We start from the raw sequence: 16,874 nt of genomic DNA on the forward strand, positions 1-16,874 counted from the left end.
GCTTTGTGGCACAGACGCTTCCAGAGAGGAGCTTTCTTGGCACAGCTGGTGGAGGTGACCTGGTGGTGAGTGTGGGGACCCGACCTCAGGCGCCTGGGCTGTTGTGCTCTCCTCCCTGGAGGCAGGGGAAGGGGAAGGCAAAACAGGATGGGGACTGATGATAGGGGCTGCCTGGGACTCCAGAGCTGCAGGACCCCTCACGCCAGCCCAGGCCGGGCAGCTGCTACATGAAGACGGAATGGAGGTTTCTGCCTGGGAGGTGAGGACTGTGGTAGAAAGTACAACAGCCGTCCCACCGCAGCTTTGAGGTTTCTGGGAGGGAGACAGGCACTCCCAAGGGCCCTTCCCACAGGAAGCCCATACATCCCAGCCACTCCCGTTTGCCACTGAAGAGCAGCCTACAGGGGCCGTGGGTGGTACTAGCAGCGGAATCCCACAGCCCTGGGGCCTAGTAGGCACTCGCCCAGAGCACCGTCTCTCCTGCTGAGGTGAGGTCTGCCCTGGCCAAGGCAGCAGGCAAGGCTGACGAGGGCCTGAGGCTGGTCCTGGGAGGGCACCTGAATGTGGGCCTCTGCTTGTATTTAACGGTGGCGATGGCGGAGCTGGGGTCCACCTGTTAGAACCTGCCTGGGCCTCTGGTAGGGCGGGTGTGGATAACAGACCCCACACAGAGCCCTCCGGCTGCACTCCCCGCCTGTGCCGCCCAGCAGGAACCGACCCACGGCAAAGGATGCAGCAGACAGGGACGTGGTCCAGGCCCTCACCCGCACCTGCTTGCCAGAGAACATGCGCGCCCAGGAGCCCTGGGAGGATGCACGTAACTTCCGATCCCAGCACACTGACGTCCAACTGCTGACATTGCTCAAGTTGGGTGAGGTGCGGCGGCTGGGGTGGGGCCTGGGCAGGACGGCTCACACTACTCCACCATCCACACCGCCCCAGCAGGCCTCAGTCCCCCCAGACACCGGGGAGTGAACCCCACCACTCGAACCCCCTCATAGGCATCTGTGCAGCCAACAGGAGCCCAAGGGCTGCCTCTCCAGCCTTATAACAGAAGGGCCCTTCTAGATAAGGGAGTACGTCTGCCGTGGTCAATGTCAGGCACCAGTCAGCACCCAGGAACTCCACAGAGCCTTCGCAGTCTCCCTGGCAACATGTCCCCACCAACCTGGCCACCGACGCCTGACTCTATGGCCGTAATGTCCTCACCCGGGCCACCTGCAGCCACTGCTCCCCACCCGACCCGCTCCTGTGTGTCTGTTGGCCCATAAGTCTGTCTGGACTTTCGTGTGGACACGGATGTGTATCTGTGTGTCTGCAGGAAGGACGTGAACTGGGTGTGTGCCCAGAATCGGGGGTCCCAGCGGGCATGGGGTTCCACCTGTGGCTGTGAAATGGAAACTTTTTGGGCTGTGGCTGCCCGAGGAAGGCCCTGTGTGCCCAACCTGAGGCCCTGGCTTTCACCCACGGGATGAGAGAACAGTTCCTTCCAGCCCTGGCCTCCAGCCCCCAGGGCTTCCCTGCACAGTGGGATGGTAACGTACTGTCCCCATGGAGTAAGGGAGCACCCAGACCTTGCACGTCACATGCTCCGTGTGGGGTCTGGATGCTGACTGCCTGGGATGGGGAGGGCTGGCAGTGTGGCCAAGTCCCAGTGCAGCTGGGGCTCCTAAAGAGGTTTCAGTAAAGCAGTGAGGACCAAGACCCCCACTCCAGCCTCTCCCACATGCACAGAGCAGCACATCTACACCTGTGCACACGTATGCACCACACATCCATGCACATGCATGCACACGCACATGCACACACCTATGCACACACAGAGCAACACATGTACAACTGTGCACATGTATGCACCCATGCATCCATGCACACACACATGCCTATGCACACACACATACACACATGTCTAACAAACACACATACATGTGCTCAGCCAGGACCTGGGGGCTCCAGGCTGAGTCCTGGGAACCCAGGGACCAGGCCCAGCTTGCCACCCTGCCCTGCTTCCCCAGCAGTGCACCTAGGGTTTCCCTGAGGTCGGCTGTCCCTTCAGTGAGATGCGCTCACAACAGTCAGCCAGGCGGGGTTGTTGTGGGAACTTAGCTCAGTGAGTACGGGAATACTCGTACTCCTGGGCTGTGGTGGGTCTTGGTGGGGTGGGAGCAGGGAGGCACCTGCTAGACAGGGGTCCTGGGTGGTCTCCGATGGGGGTGGGGCCCCAGTGCAGGGACAGGTGAGGCGTGAGGTGGCAAGGAAGACAACTTTCGCCCACAGCCCTGCTGTGCCAGGGGCTGGCGGTGCTCCTGTCTGACAGCCCTGCCACAGCCCCCGCACCAATTACAAGCACTTAGTCACAACTTCCTGCCTGTGCTCGCCTCGGCAGTGGGAGAAAGAACAGCCTGGATGCCGAGCTGCTGCTCTTCCCACTCCCTCCAGCTGCCCCCCCCCACCCCCCAGTCAGAGCCCCCGTCCCACTCCGCAAATGGGTGGGCAGGGATTGGCCCTGAGTCCTCAGCCTGTGAGGCCCGGGCAGCTGGTGTCCAGCAGGACAGGGTGGGGGTGTTCAGCATAAAAGGATGCAGCTGTGACTGGCAGTCCCTGAGAATGAGGAGACGTCGACTCTGCTTGTGAAACTGACACCTGTTTGTCAAGCCGGGCTCTGCATCCCTCCTTCAGTCCTTACAGGATCCGTGGGAAAGAAGATGTGTCTGTTACCTCCTCCTCTACGCCTCAGCACCCCCAAACTGAGTGGCTTCAAACAGCAACCAGGGGTTAGCCCGGGCCATGACCTGGGTCAGGAATCCACACGAGAACTTGCTGTGTGGCTCAGGCTTTAGCTCAGGCCTCTCATGAGGGTGCAGGAAGGGCTGCAGCTCCCAGAAGGCAGGAGCTGCTGGAGGTGGTGCACTCACACGGTGGCCCCTGGCACTGGCTGCCAGCCGGGAGCTCAGCTGGGGTAGGGGGTGCTTAGACTTGCCGGCAGGACAGTGAGGTCCCCGGGAGTCGCATCTCCTGAGCATGGGAGCAGCGCCCAGCATCCTTACCACAGAGCGTCAGAATCCACGTTGGGGCCAGGTGCAGGGGCTCACGCTTGTAATCCCAGCACTTTGGGAGGCCGAGGAGAGTGGATTGCTTGAGGTCAGGACCTGCCTGGCCAACACAGTGAAACCCTGTCTCTACTAAAAATACAAAAATTAGCTAGGTGTGGTGGTGGGCGCCTGTAATCCCAATTACTTGGGAGGCTGAGGCAGGAGAATCACTTGAACCCAGGAGGCGGAGGTTGCAGTGAGCTGAGATCCCACCACTGCACTCCAGCCTGGGCAACAGAGCCAGACTTCGTTTCAAAAACAAAAATAAGCCACGTTGGACCCAAGTCTTCCTAGGTCCAGTGGAAGGGGCTGAGGATTCTAGAGCCATGTTTGAAAGCTGCTATATCCATGTGACAGGCAAGGACCGAGGTTCTGACTCACTGAGACTGGGGGTCACACAGTGGGAGCTGGCGTCCAGCTTGGCTGAGGCAGGCAGCTCCAGGCTGCTTCCAAATCTCAAATCCACCCCCGAGGAGGAGCCCTTCCACCATGGCTGCAGGCAGTCCCTGGACTGGGTCCCGTGGTGGCCTCGCTGTGGCGTCCTGTCAGCAACACCTTTTCTGGTTCTTATTTGGGAAATAAGTCCACATCCAGGCAGGTCATACCCAGGCTATTCTCAGCAAGGGTCAGGCTCTAACTCGAGGTCAGGAGGGGCTGAAGACTCAGGGAACCCATTGGTCTCATCTGGGGGTCTCCACACCGGCCAGCAGAACCCCTGACTGCCCTGTCCTGGGGGCCCCTCTGGGTTTCAGAGCTGGATGTCACACCCCAGGGAGGAAGATGCCGTAAGAGGTGGACCTACAGGAACTGCAGAGCAAGGGTCTCTGTTCCTAGGACTCAGCCTGGGGCCTGCAGGTCCCGCCTAAGCACATGTGCATGTGGATGTTTTAGGCATGTGTGCGCGTGTGTGTGCGTGGACGCACGGGCGTGCATGTGCATGCGTGGATGCATGGGTGCCTGTGTGTGTGCATGGACGCATGGTGCGCGTGTGTGATGCATGGGTGCGTGTGTGATGCATGGTGTGCATGCATGATGCATGGGTGCGTGTGTGCGTGTGATGCATGGGTGCGTATGTAATGCATGTGTGTGCATGCGTGGATGCATGGGTGCGTTGTGTGATGCATGGGTGCGTGTGCGGGTGTGTGTGATGCATGGGTGTGTGTGTGATGCATGGGTGCGTGTGTGCTGCACGTGTGTGATGCATGGGTACGTGTGTGATGCATGGGTGTGTATGTGCACGTTTGTGATGCATGGTGCACGTGTGTGATGCATGGGTGCGTGTGTGCACTTGTGTGATGCATGGTGCATGCGTGGATGCATGGGTGCGTGTGTGATGCATGGTGTGCGTGCGTGGATGCATGGGTATGTGTGCGTGGATGCATGGTGTGCGTGTGTGATGCATGGGTGTGTGTGTACACATGTGTGATGCATGAGTGCGTATGTGATGCATGTGTGTGCGCGTGCGTGGATGCATGGGTGCGCGTGTGTGATGCATCAGTGCGTGCGTGCATGTGTGATGCATGGGTGCATGTGTGATGCATGGTGCGCGTGTGTGATGCATGGGTGCGTGTGTGCGCGTGTGTGATGCATGGTGCGCATGTGTGATGCATGGGTGCGTGTGTGATGCATGGGTGCGTGTGTGCACGTGTGTGATGCATGGTGCGTGCGTGTGATGCATGGGTGCATGTGTGATGCATGGGTGCGTGTGTGCACTTGTGTGATGCATGGTGCGTGTGTGGATGCATGGGTATGTGTGCGTGGATGCACGGTGTGCGTGCATGGATGTATGGGTGCATGTGTGATGCATGGGTGCGTGTGTGGACATGTGTGATGCATGGATGCGTATGTGATGCATGTGTATGTGTGTGGATGCATGGGTGCGTGCGCGTGTGTGTGATGCATGGGTGCGTGCGCATGTGTGTGATGCATGGGTGCATGTGTGATGCATGGGTGCATGTGTGCACGTGTGTGATGCATGGTGCGTGCGTGGATGCATGGTGCGTGCGTAGATGCATGGGTGCGTGTGTGATGCATGGTGTGCGTGCATGGATGCATGGGTATGTGTGCGTGGATGCATGGTGTGTGTGATGCATGGTGTGCGTGCGTGGACGCATGGGCGTGTGTGTGATGCATGGGTGCGTGTGTGCGCACAGGTGTATATATGCTGCTCTGGGTGTGTCTGCACACCAGCTGCACAAAGCTGGCGCCTCTGCTCCTGACTGGCTGTGTGACCTTGGGCAGGGCACCTGGCTGTGCTGAGGCCCGATTTTCTTGTCTGTGAAAAAGGAGTATCTGTCATCCTTTTGGGGCAGGATCCTTGGGTGGTGAGTGACAGAAACCTGCCAGAGCTAATTAGAAAGGAGCTCACAGCTCCTCGATGGGAACTTTCGGCTCAGGAGCAGGCCTGAGCACGTGCCTGCCACCAGCTCTCCGGGTAGTGTCCTTCCCAGGCAGGCCCTGCCCACGTGACCCCGCTGAACAGTCACTGTCCACAGCTCCTCAAGCCAAGAAGCAAGCAAGGGGTCCCAGGACTGAGTGTCATGGGCCAGCTTGGGGCACGTCCATCCCTGGAGCAAACACTATGGCCAGGAGACAGCAGCCCCTGACCGGCCAGTCCTGGGTCCTGTGTTCACCCTGATGGGGTTAAGCGGAGAAGTCATATTATTTGGTTATTACATGTGTCTCTGAGCAACGCTGACTGCTTTCTCAGGCTGGGGTTGCCGGTGGAAGTCACATCCTCAGAGCTGAGCTGGCAGATGCCATCCTGTCCCTGCTGCCCCTTGATAGTCTCACACACACCCCAGACACCCAGCAGCACGGAGACCAGGGTGGCCCAGCCTGCCCACTGGCCTGACCCCGGGGCTGCCGCCTTCCGCCATGGGAGGACAGCAGGAGAAGAGAGGGTGAGAGGAGGGGGCTGGGGTGCTCACGGCCGCTCCCTGCCTGCTCCATAGGGGTCTGGGAGTGGCCACATCCCCGTAAGGCAACGGCTCTGGGAAGGGACGCTCTCTTCAGGGCACCAGCTCACCAAGTGACCCGCCCATCCCTGTCCAAGGGCAGCTCCCTGGGGCCCCACTGGGGCTGCCCCAACCCTGTTCTGAGGTAACTCCTTGGCACCATCTGCTTCCTGCTAGGATCTCAACTGACCAACACCCCTCAGCTTTCACTCAGCCCAGAAACTGACACTTTCCGGCACAAAAACCACACGCAGGTGGCACAGGGCACCAACACTCACCCTCTGCCCAGCCCGAGCCCCCCCCGACCCACTCAGGGCCCGAAGCCTTCAGATGTGGATGGAGGCGTGATCTCTGGTCCTCTCCATCCCCAAAGAGACCAACGTTGATCCTTCTGAAATTCACAGACTGGCCAGGTTACCATGGTGATATCCATGCTGAACCAAGAGCTAAAAATAGGCCCCAGAGAGGATGGAGGGATGGATGGAGGGATGGACGGTGGACGGATGGGTGGACAGATGGGTGGGTGGATGGATACACAGGGGGATGGGTGGGCCTGGATTCAGGATTGGGACAATTTGTTTTTCTCTGACAGGATAATTCAGGGGAAAACTCAAATTCAGAGCGAGGAGGTTCCAGCAGGTGGGAGATGTCCTGGCTCCATAAGCATCTCACGGAGGCCTCACTCAGTGCCCCCAGCCCAGGTCCCTGAGGTGCAGGTCATGTGGGAGGCTCCTGGCACCCCTGCCTCATGTCCACAGTCCTCACCGAGTGGGTTTCAGGCCTGGGGAGTCCCAGGAAGCCCAACGGAACTCCTTCAGGGGTGGAGGCAGCCATGGTGTGGTTCCCCGCTCCCTGCATCCCTCCCTGGACTGAATGGGTCCATTCAGTCCAGGGAGGGTCCTGGTGCACTGGGTCTGGGAGAGCCCTTGCCTCAGATGTGGGCACTCCGGGGGCCGGGCCCAGCCCTCTGGGGGGTTGGGGGAGGGACTGAAGGCACAAGAGAACTACAAGGGTAGGGTGACACTTTATTGCTCCTGACGCCCCCCTGGCAGAACCCACAGGCCAGGCAGACCCTGCAGACCCCATGGACCTGGGTGCAGAGGCTGGACGGCAAAAAACACAAGGTGGGTGGGGTTGGGGGCACAAGCAGGGACAGAAGGAGGCTAACTGTGGGGACAGGGTGTCTGGGCACCCGGGCTTTCTCGGGGGCTGGGGTGCTGCCTTGCTGGCCCTCTCCCACAAAGACTAGATGCAAAGCAGAGCCCCCAGTCTGTGCCCCTTCTTGTCGGGGCAGGGTCTTCCCTGGATGAGCTCCCAGGCCCCTCCAAGTCCTTCACGCTCTCCCTCCAGCCACCTGGCTCAGGCAGGGCCAGGCATGGAGGCCTGTATTTTATCACCCTTCGGCCTCGGGGGCCCCAGACCCGGGCCCAAGCCAGCAGGATCCCAGGAGGACTGGGAGTGGGGCCTGGTGGGGACTGGAGGCTTCTAGGAGGTCGGAGGGAGCTTAAGAGACCCCAAGGGTGCTGGAGACTGAGGCTCTACAGACCCACTGCTCACTGCCCCTCCCCACGCCCTCCACGTCTTCACGGGGTGCAGCCTGGGCTGGCCTCTCTGGCAGGGACGCCCAGGCCTCTCGGGGGCAGGCCTCTGTGGCTGTAGTACTCCACCACCTGCTTCGGGACCTCGGCCAGCACACACTTGGCCAGCGCTGTAGGGGATGCCTGGAGGGCAGGACAGCTCAGTTACATCTGGGACCTTCGAGATGGAGATCGTCCGTCCCTGCACCTGGGTTACATCCTCCAGAATCAGTGGTGACTACCAACCCCCACCAGAGGCTCACCTGGGGCCAGGCCAGCCTTGCTGAGGATGCTGGCCACACGAGGCTGCACGTGGGTCATTCCAGCCCCCCAAGCATGGACACGAAAAGTGCTGACGTGGCAGGCAAGGCCACCTCCAGTCCAGGCCCCACCCACACTTCCCCAGCAAAGCCCGAGAGTGTCTGTAAGACGTGTCTCACTGCAGAGCTTCATGTGTCTGTAACATGCATGTTTTTTCACTGCCGTAGAATGTCATGTGTCTGTCTTCACGCATGTCTGATGTCTTGCTGTGTAGAACTTCACGTTCTGCTGTTGTGTCACGTCTTGCTGTAGGCCCCACGTGTCTGTGACCATACGTGCTCCGGGCAGAACCTTCACGGTGTGCTGTTGTGTCTTCACCAGCGGAGAAGCCTCGCGTGTGTGCTGTGCGTGTCTCACTGGCAGAACCCAGTGGTGTGCTGTGTGTGTCTCACCGGGCAGAACCTCGCGTGTGCCTGTGTGTGTCTTGCTGGTAGAACCTGCGTGTAGTGACAACATGTCTCACGGGAGAACCCGTGCGCGTGTGCTGCTGCTGCGTGTCTCCCGGCAGAACCTCGCGTGTGTGCTGGCATGTCTCACCGGCAGAACCTCGCGTGTGTTCCTTTGCATGTCTCACCGGCAGAACCCTCGCGCTGTGTGCATGTGGCGTGGTCTCACCGGGCGAGAACCTCGCGCTGTGTGCTGTTGCGTGTCTCCACCGGGCAGAACCTCGCGTGTGTGCTTGCGTTCCACCGGGCAGAACCTCTGCGTGTGTCTGTGCGTGTCTCACCAGGAGGAACCTCGGTGTGTGCTGTGCGTGTCTCACCGGCAGAACCTCCGCGTGTGTGCTGTGCGGTTCACCGGGCAGAATCCTGCGTTGTGCTGTGCGCATGATCTCACCGGGCAGAACCTCGCGGTGGGCTGTGCGTGTCTCACCGGGCAGCGAAACCTCGCGGCTGTGCTGGTGCTGTCTCACCGGGCAGAAACCTCGCGGTGTGTGCTGTTGCGTGTCTCACCGGGCAGACACCTCGCGTGTGTGCTGTGCGGATGTCTCACCGGCTAGAACCTCGCGTGGTGCGTGCGTGTCCTCACGGGCAGACCTCCGTGTTGTGCTGTGCGTTCTCCACGGGCAGCAGCTCGCGCCGTTTGCTGGTGCGTGTCTCACCCGGCAGAACCTCGCGCTTCGGGCCGAATTGTGCTGGTGCGTGTCTCACGCTGTGTGGCAGAACTTCGCGTGTGTGCTGTGCGTGTCTCACCGGGGCAGAACCTCGCTTGTTGTGCTGTGCGTTTCTCACGGGCCAGAACCTCGCGTGTGGCTGGCGGTCTCACCAGGGCAAGAACCTCGCGTGTGTGCTGTGCGTGTCTCACCGGGCCAGAACTCGCGTGTGGGCTGTGCGTGTTCACCGGGCAGAACCCGCGTGTGTGCTGTGCGTGTCTCACCGGGCAAGAAACCTCGCGTGCTTGCGTGCGTGTCTCACGGGCGAGAAAACCTCGCGTGTGTGCGTGCGTGTCTCAACTGGGCAGAACCTCGCGTGATTGTGCTGTGCGTGGTCTCACCTGGCAGAACCTCGCTGCGTGCTGTGTGTGTTCACTGTAGAGAACCCGCGTGTGTGCTGGCGGTCTCACCAGGGAGAACCTTGTGTGTGTGACATACATGTCTCACCGGAGAGAACCTCATGTGTGTGCTGTGTGTGTCTCACTGAGCAGAACCTCGCGTGTGTGCTGTGCGTGTCTCACCAGGCAGAACCTCGCGTGTGTGCTGTGCGTCTCACTGGGTCGCAGAGGTTGGCAGCGATGGGGGAAACTGCGTGGGGACCCCAGGAGCCCCCCGTGCTGTTCTCTCTGCTTTTGTGTAGATTTGACGTTTCATAATAGGGGCCGGGGGGTGGTTCAGGTGCTCAAAGTCCCGGCTTCAGATACTGCTGTCGATTTCGGAGGGAACAGCCCGGGACCCCCGAGACCCAAGATGGGACCTGCCACGTCCACTGGCCTGAGCCTGGCCTGGGGGGTCTTGGGCAGTGGCATGAACAGGGACCCCCGGGAGTCGGCCTTGACTGAGCCCCTCCAGGACACTCACATTTTTGAGCTCCCGGAAGGGCACAAACTGTACGATGTCCCGGAGCGCGGGCTCACCCCGTGGGGAGCGCAGGACGCCGTCGTCGCCGTCCAGGACCTGCATGTCGGTGAAGTCAGCATTGCCCACGCCCACGATGATGATGGACATGGGCAGGCGTGAGGCACGCACAATGGCCTCCCGCGTGTCGGCCATGTCGGTCACCACACCGTCCGTCAGGATCAGCAGGATGTAGTATTGCTGGGGGCACAGGGAAGGCGTCAGCAGCACCACACCTGCCGTGACCCACGCGCGCCCCGCAACCCACGGGCCCCCAGACAGCCCAGAGCGCCTCCATGCGTCAGTTTCCTAGAACCGCCTTCGGAGCGCGGTGCCTGCGTCACAAACATCACGAACAACAGTGGGTCAGAAGCCCCTCCGTGGTGGGCACTCGGTTCTGGGCCTTCTGTGCCCCAGCTCAGGAAATCTCCAGGAGGGCCCTGGAGCGGGTCTACGAAGTCCACGTTTTACTGATGAGGTCACAGTGCCCGGATGGGAGGTCTGAGGCCAGAGGAGAAACCTGCGATCCCAGGAGCCAGACCTGGAGCCCATACACCTGCTCCAGTCTCTCCAGGGTGTCCACTGTGCTGCACGAGACAGAGTAGAGGCCGGGCGCGGTGGCTCACGCCTGTAATCCCAGCACTTTGGGAGGCTGAGTTGAGTGGATCACCTGAGGTCAGGAGTTTGAGACCAGCCTGGCCAACATGGCGAAATCCCCATCTCTACTAAAATTACAAAAATTAACCAGGCGTGGTAGTGAGCGCCTGTAATCCCAGCTACTTGGGAGGCTGAGGCAGGAGAATTGCTCGAACCTGGGAGGCGGAGGTTGCAGTGAGCTGAGACTGCACCACTGCACCCCAGCCTGGCAACAGAGTGAGACTGTCTCAAAAAAAAGAAAAAGAAAAAGAAAAAAAATGGAACTTAAAATAAAATTCATTTCCATTGTTTAAAAAAAAAAAACCCACTCAATAATCTTGCCCAAACTGTGGACAGTGGGAAACATAAAGAGAAGGAAGGCTGGCCTGAGCAGCTGCCCCGGGGGGCTGGAACGGCCCTGTCCCCAGCAGAGTGGGAGCCCACAGCAGCCTCCCTAAGGCTGGCCTTGACTGAGCCCGTCCCACTGAGGGCAGATGTGTCCTGGAAACGAACAGGGGCCCCAGGACCCTGCTCAGAGTCACTTTCTCCGCGAGGCTCTCCTTTTGTGCCCTCCCCATCTCCCCTCTGAGCCCCACACCTGTGGGAAGAATTACCTGTTTGCAAGGCGGTCTCCAGTCCAGGCCTACAAGCACCCCTGGCTGTGCCCAGCCTGGCTCTCAGCCTTCAGATAAACAGCCCATCCTCAGAAAGTCCCCCACCCCCTCCCAACCCCAGATGATGTCCCAACCCCCGCTGCCAACTGTGTGAGCACCAGGCCCCAAAACACACTGAGGGGCCCTGCGAGGGCCGGGGCTTTGTGTCCAGGAGAGGGACCGAGGGCTCAGCCGATCACGTTTGAGTCCTGGTTTCAACCCAGTTCTAACCACAGAAAACCATGTCATGGAAACACAAACACCAGACGGATGTGCAACGCCAGGAGTGGCGGTTTAGGCACAGTCAGGTGTCGTGGCAGCTTAAAAAGAGAGCTTATCTTTATTAGCTGCTGATACTGATATTTACAGATGAAACCGTCTCAGACTTGCTTCCAGACAACACAGGAACGTGACAGCTGAACAAATCCCGACTCCAGGCTGGGTCCCGTGCCAGGAATAATACTGCTTTGAAAGTTACGATTGTGCCAATTAATGAAATTGGAATATAGTCTACGTATTAGATAAAAGTATTGTATCTAAATTCAATTTCCTGAAATCTGTATTTGTGCTATGGTTATATAAAAGAATATCTTTGCTCTTAGGAAATATACATTGAAATATTAAGAGGTAGGCCAGGCGCAGTGGCTCAAGCCTGTAATCCCAGAACTTTGGGAGGCCGAGGCGGGCGGATCACAAGGTCAGGAGATCAAGACCATCCTGGCTAACACGGTGAAACCCCGTCTCTACTAACAATACAAAAACAAAATTAGCCGGGCTCGGGAGGCTGAGGCAGGAGAATGGTGTGAATCTGGGAGGTGGAGCTTGCAGTGAGCCGAGATCGCACCACCGCACTCCAGCCTGGGCGACACAGCAAGACTCCGTCAAAAAAAAAGAAAAGAAAAAAAAAATTGAAAAATTGAAAAAGAAAACATACAGGAACTACACAGACACGAAGCAGAAGGTGCAACATGTGAGCAGCTGGTGGTCTCGCGGGCCGCAGGACCTCAGCACTCTTGTAACTTTTTGGTGAGTTTAAAATTATTTCAGGCCGGGTGCGGTGGCTCACGCCTGTAATCCCAGCACTTTGGGAGGCCGAGGCGGGTGGATCACTCGGGGGTCAGAAGTTTGAGACCAGTCTGGGCAACACGGTGAAACTCCGTCTCTACTAAAAATACAAAAATTAGCCGGGCGTGATGGCGGGCAGCTGTAATCCCAGCTACTCGGGAGGCTGAGGCAGGAGAATCGTTTAAACCCAGGAGGCGGAGGTTGCAGTGAACCGAGATCGCACCATTGCACTCCAGCCTGGGTGACAGAGCGACACTCTGTCTCCAAAAAAAAGAAGAAGAAGAAAAAAAAAGCAACAGGCTGGTTGTGGCCCCAGCAACACATACAGGGCCACAGAACACGGTGGCAGAGTAGAGCCCAGCGCAGTTCTCGGCACCGTATCATTCATGCAAAGTAAAGACACACGTAAACAAAATGACAATGCACGTACAGCCAAACAGTAGACGTGTGCGGCCCTGCGGTGCCCAGAGGAAGAGGAGGGGGCAGCCTTGCTGGAGCTGGAGCCGTGACCCTGTGAGGCGATGGACGGCCCTGTGCCCGAGACACCTGCAGCTTTGATGCAGACGTAGTCAACCAGCTGGGCCCCCACCCTCCTGAGTTGTTCTGCCTTGGGGCCTCTGTGCTGGCTGTTCCCTCTGCCTGGCTGCCTGCCTAATGTCCAGGCGTTGGTGCACACATAGCCGACCCCACACCACGCATGCACCACGCCCCCCGGGCACCTACAGAGGCTTCCCCAGTGCGTTCCTCGGCCGCCGCCACGCGTGCCACCTTGGAGATGATGGGCGCCACGTTGGTGGGGCCGTAGAGCTGGACCCTGGGCAGACAGTTCTGGTAGGCCTCCACCACGCCCTGGATGCCTGTGGGGGGCAGGGGGTGAGCCCAGCCCCCTTGCACCCCCTCCCCAGGCCTGCCTCGAGCTCCTACCTTCACACTCATCATCCTCAGGGTTGAAATTGATGGCAAAGTCATGGGACACCTGGGTGGGAGCAACAGGGTTCGGTCAGCTGCTCATTGCAACCCCCCCCCACTGGCCCCACATCTCTCCGTCAGCTGCTCCCCCCCAGCCCCCATGTCCCCCCCCCTACTGAGAGAGGTAGGCTTCGACTTTCTAGGGGAAGCCGAACCCGTGGGTGGCCATGTTCTGCAAAGTCATGAGACAGAGGGGAGGCAGACCCCTGGCTTCAGCAGTGCCTGATGCTTACATTAGCCAATCAATCCCCACACACCATGGTTTCTGTTGAAGCCAGTTGAATTTTTTTGTTTTGTTTCTTTCTTTTGTTTTTTGAGCAGAGTCTCGCTCTATAGGCCAGGCTGGAGTGCAATGGCGCAATCTCGGCTCACAGCAACCTCTGCCTCCTGGGCTCAAGCAATTCTCTTGCCTCAGCCTCCCAAGTAGCTGGGATTATAAGCGTGCGCCACTACGCCCAGCTCATTTTTGTATTTTTAGTAGAGACGGGGTTTCACCATGTTGGCCAGGCTGGTCTGGAACTCCTGACCTCAGGTGATCTGCCCGTCTTGGCCTCCCAAAGTGCTGGGATTACAGGTGTGAGCCACTGTGCCTGGCCGAAGCCAGTTGAATTGTTATGTGCATTAGAGGATTCCAGACTAATGTCCTTCCCTGTCTCCTGAAAGAACACGGAGCTGGCCTCCAGACACCCCTCAAGCTAACAAGTCCTAGGAGGTTAAAGGCCAGCCTCTCTGGCTGGAAGCCTGGAGTTCCCGCTTCGCGCCCCAATCCCATCCTACAGTTGCCAGTTCCCAGCAGGCAGCCAGGGCTCCCCGGGCCAGGCCGCCCTCTGCCTGGGAGGGCATGGGAAGGGCACAACTCGGAGGTCCCGGGCTCTGGGTTCTCCTACCTCATACTTGGGCGGGATCCGGGCTCCAAACCCCAAAGCGGAAAACCTCTTGTCGCTGTAAGAGAGGCAGGCGGTCACGGGGGGCCCTGACCTCTCCTGGCTGCAGCAGGGGCCGCTTCTGAGGAAACACGACTAGCACCCAAAAGACAAGGGCGGGCCCAGGCCTGGGACCACGGCAGCAAGCACCTGCCAGAGGAGACCAGGGCCACACGGGCCCAGGCCTGGGACCACGGCAGCAAGCACCTGCCAGAGGAGACCAGGGCCACACGGGCCCAGGCCTGGGACCACGGCAGCAAGCACCTGCCAGAGGAGACCAGGGCCACACGGGCCCAGGCCTGGGACCACGGCAGCAAGCACCTGCCAGAGGAGACCAGGGCCACACGGGCCCAGGCCTGGGACCACGGCAGCAAGCACCTGCCAGAGGAGACCAGGGCCACACGGGCCCAGGCCTGGGACCACGGCAGCAAGCACCTGCCAGAGGAGACCAGGGCCACACGGGCCCAGGCCTGGGACCACGGCAGCAAGCACCTGCCAGAGGAGACCAGGGCCACACGGGCCCAGGCCTGGGACCACGGCAGCAAGCACCTGCCAGAGGAGACCAGGGCCACACGGGCCCAGGCCTGGGACCACGGCAGCAAGCACCTGCCAGAGGAGACCAGGGCCACACGGGCCCAGGCCTGGGACCACGGCAGCAAGCACCTGCCAGAGGAGACCAGGGCCACACGGGCCCAGGCCTGGGACCACGGCAGCAAGCACCTGCCAGAGGAGACCAGGGCCACACGGGCCCAGGCCTGGGACCACGGCAGCAAGCACCTGCCAGAGGAGACCAGGGCCACACGGGCCCAGGCCTGGGACCACGGCAGCAAGCACCTGCCAGAGGAGACCAGGGCCACACGGGCCCAGGCCTGGGACCACGGCAGCAAGCACCTGCCAGAGGAGACCAGGGCCACACGGGCCCAGGCCTGGGACCACGGCAGCAAGCACCTGCCACAGGCGGGGAACTGAGGCCCGGGGCGGCAGAGGCACAGGCCAGTGTGCAGGGCGGGCACGGTCCTGCCGCCGGTGAGGCTGCCTCCCAACTCCTTGCCTGTGCACACGCTGTCTCCCTGCAGACGCCTCCTCAGGGGGCTCCCAGACCCCGGGAGGGGTCCTGTGGGGCCAAGGCACCCACTATGGCCCTCATCAAACCAGACAGAGGGGTCTGTGGGGCAGGGAGCTCAGGGCATCCTCTCAAGCCTCAGGCCAGGGGTCTGTGTTGTGGTGAGAAGCTCAGAGCACAGAGTTTTGTGCCAGGCCCTCCCTGGTAGAGTATCCACGGGTGAGCCCCATGCCTCTGTGACCTCAGTTTGCTCCTCTGGCAAAGCAGGACACAGACGTCCTCCCAGGACCACGTGCAGTCTGTGTGGCAGCCTCCAGTAGGGCTGCTCAACCCTTCCTCACAGAATCTTCTTTTTCTTTCTTTTTTTTTTTTTGTGACGGAGTTTCGCTCTGTCACCCAAGCTGGAGTGTAAAGGCATGATCTCAGCTCACTGCAACCTCCGCCTCCCGGGTTCCAGCGATTCTCCTGCCTCAGCCTCCTGAGTAGCTGGGATTACAGGTGCCTGCCACCATGCCCAGCTCATTTTTGTATTTTCAGTAGAGACAGGGTTTCACCATGTTGGCCAGGCTGGTCTCAAACTCCTGACCTAAGGTGACTGACCCGCCTCCGCCACCCAAAGTGCTGGGATTACAGGCGTGAGCCACCGCACCCGGCCCCTCGCAGTCTGACAAAGTCACAGTGCCCACCTCATGGGGCCCCCAGGCCTGACCTGGAGCCCAGGGGGATGAGGGGAAGGCAGCGGGGCACACCTGTCATAGCTGACCTGGAGCCCAGGGGGTGAGGGGAAGCTGGCCGCACGCACCTGTCATAGTCCTGGCAGATCTCGCCCACGGACACCAGTGCCTTCAGGTACTCATTGGGCTGGTAAGGGTTGATGTAATGCAGGGAGCAGCTGTTCCGCGGGTCTCCATTGGAGGCGGTGAAGTCAATGGCCACCTGCAGCGGGCCGGGAGCCGGGAGCTGTGATGGGCCGGGGCTCCCCGAACCCGCTCCTGACAGGTAGAGAAACCGCACCCAGAGTGGCCAGGACTCAGGGTCAGGGGCTGCATGCGTGGGTGGGGCTCGGGGGCTGCTGCTGGAGCTACCTCACCTGCTACACAGGGCCAGGAGGGGTCTCCTCAAAACCTGCCAACCCCTAGGCTCCCTGGATCCCCGGGAGGACACGCCACCGGGATCACCCTGGCCTTGTGGGGTCCCCGCCCATCCTTGTTACCAGCCACCCAACCCCTCTATCACCCTCCCCGGCAGGGCCTGACAGGACCGAGCCTGGGTTGGGTCTCTCCACGTTTCCCACGTGCTGGCTTCTCCCAAAGCCACTCTGGGGCTCGTTCAACAATAACATGAACCAGTGCATCTGCAAATGACACAAGGGTGACACGGGGTGACACAGGGGTGACACAGGGGGCCGTGTATCTGTGGGTGACATGAGGGTGACACGGGGGTGACACGGGTCGTGCCGGGCTCCTTGGATGACACGTAGAACCTGTGGCTGGTTCACCCAAACGCTCACTCCGGCTTCTCCTCCTCCACGTTTTGTCTGTTTTTTTTTTTTTTTTTTTTTTTTTTTT

At 60.0% G+C, this 16,874-nt stretch overlaps 1 protein-coding gene across 1 annotated transcript in view; it reads right to left on the minus strand.

The window, feature by feature from the left end:
- Nucleotides 1-7,054: 7,054 nt before the first annotated feature.
- CPNE7 (copine 7) overlaps nucleotides 7,055-16,874 on the minus strand; it is a 19,958-nt gene continuing 10,138 nt past the window's right edge. Inside the window, exons 9-14 of the mRNA XM_017871031.1 lie at nucleotides 16,109-16,242; nucleotides 14,208-14,262; nucleotides 13,276-13,327; nucleotides 13,075-13,208; nucleotides 9,962-10,198; nucleotides 7,055-7,770 (exon numbers count right to left, since the gene is read on the minus strand). Coding sequence (XP_017726520.1) covers nucleotides 7,633-7,770; nucleotides 9,962-10,198; nucleotides 13,075-13,208; nucleotides 13,276-13,327; nucleotides 14,208-14,262; nucleotides 16,109-16,242 — 750 coding nt within the window. The 3' untranslated portion in view covers nucleotides 7,055-7,632. The remainder of the gene's footprint in view (nucleotides 7,771-9,961; nucleotides 10,199-13,074; nucleotides 13,209-13,275; nucleotides 13,328-14,207; nucleotides 14,263-16,108; nucleotides 16,243-16,874) is intronic.

Source organism: Rhinopithecus bieti, unplaced genomic scaffold (assembly GCF_001698545.2).
Source record: "Rhinopithecus bieti isolate Rb0 unplaced genomic scaffold, ASM169854v2 scaffold_1037, whole genome shotgun sequence".
Classification (NCBI taxonomy): Eukaryota; Metazoa; Chordata; class Mammalia; order Primates; family Cercopithecidae; genus Rhinopithecus; species Rhinopithecus bieti.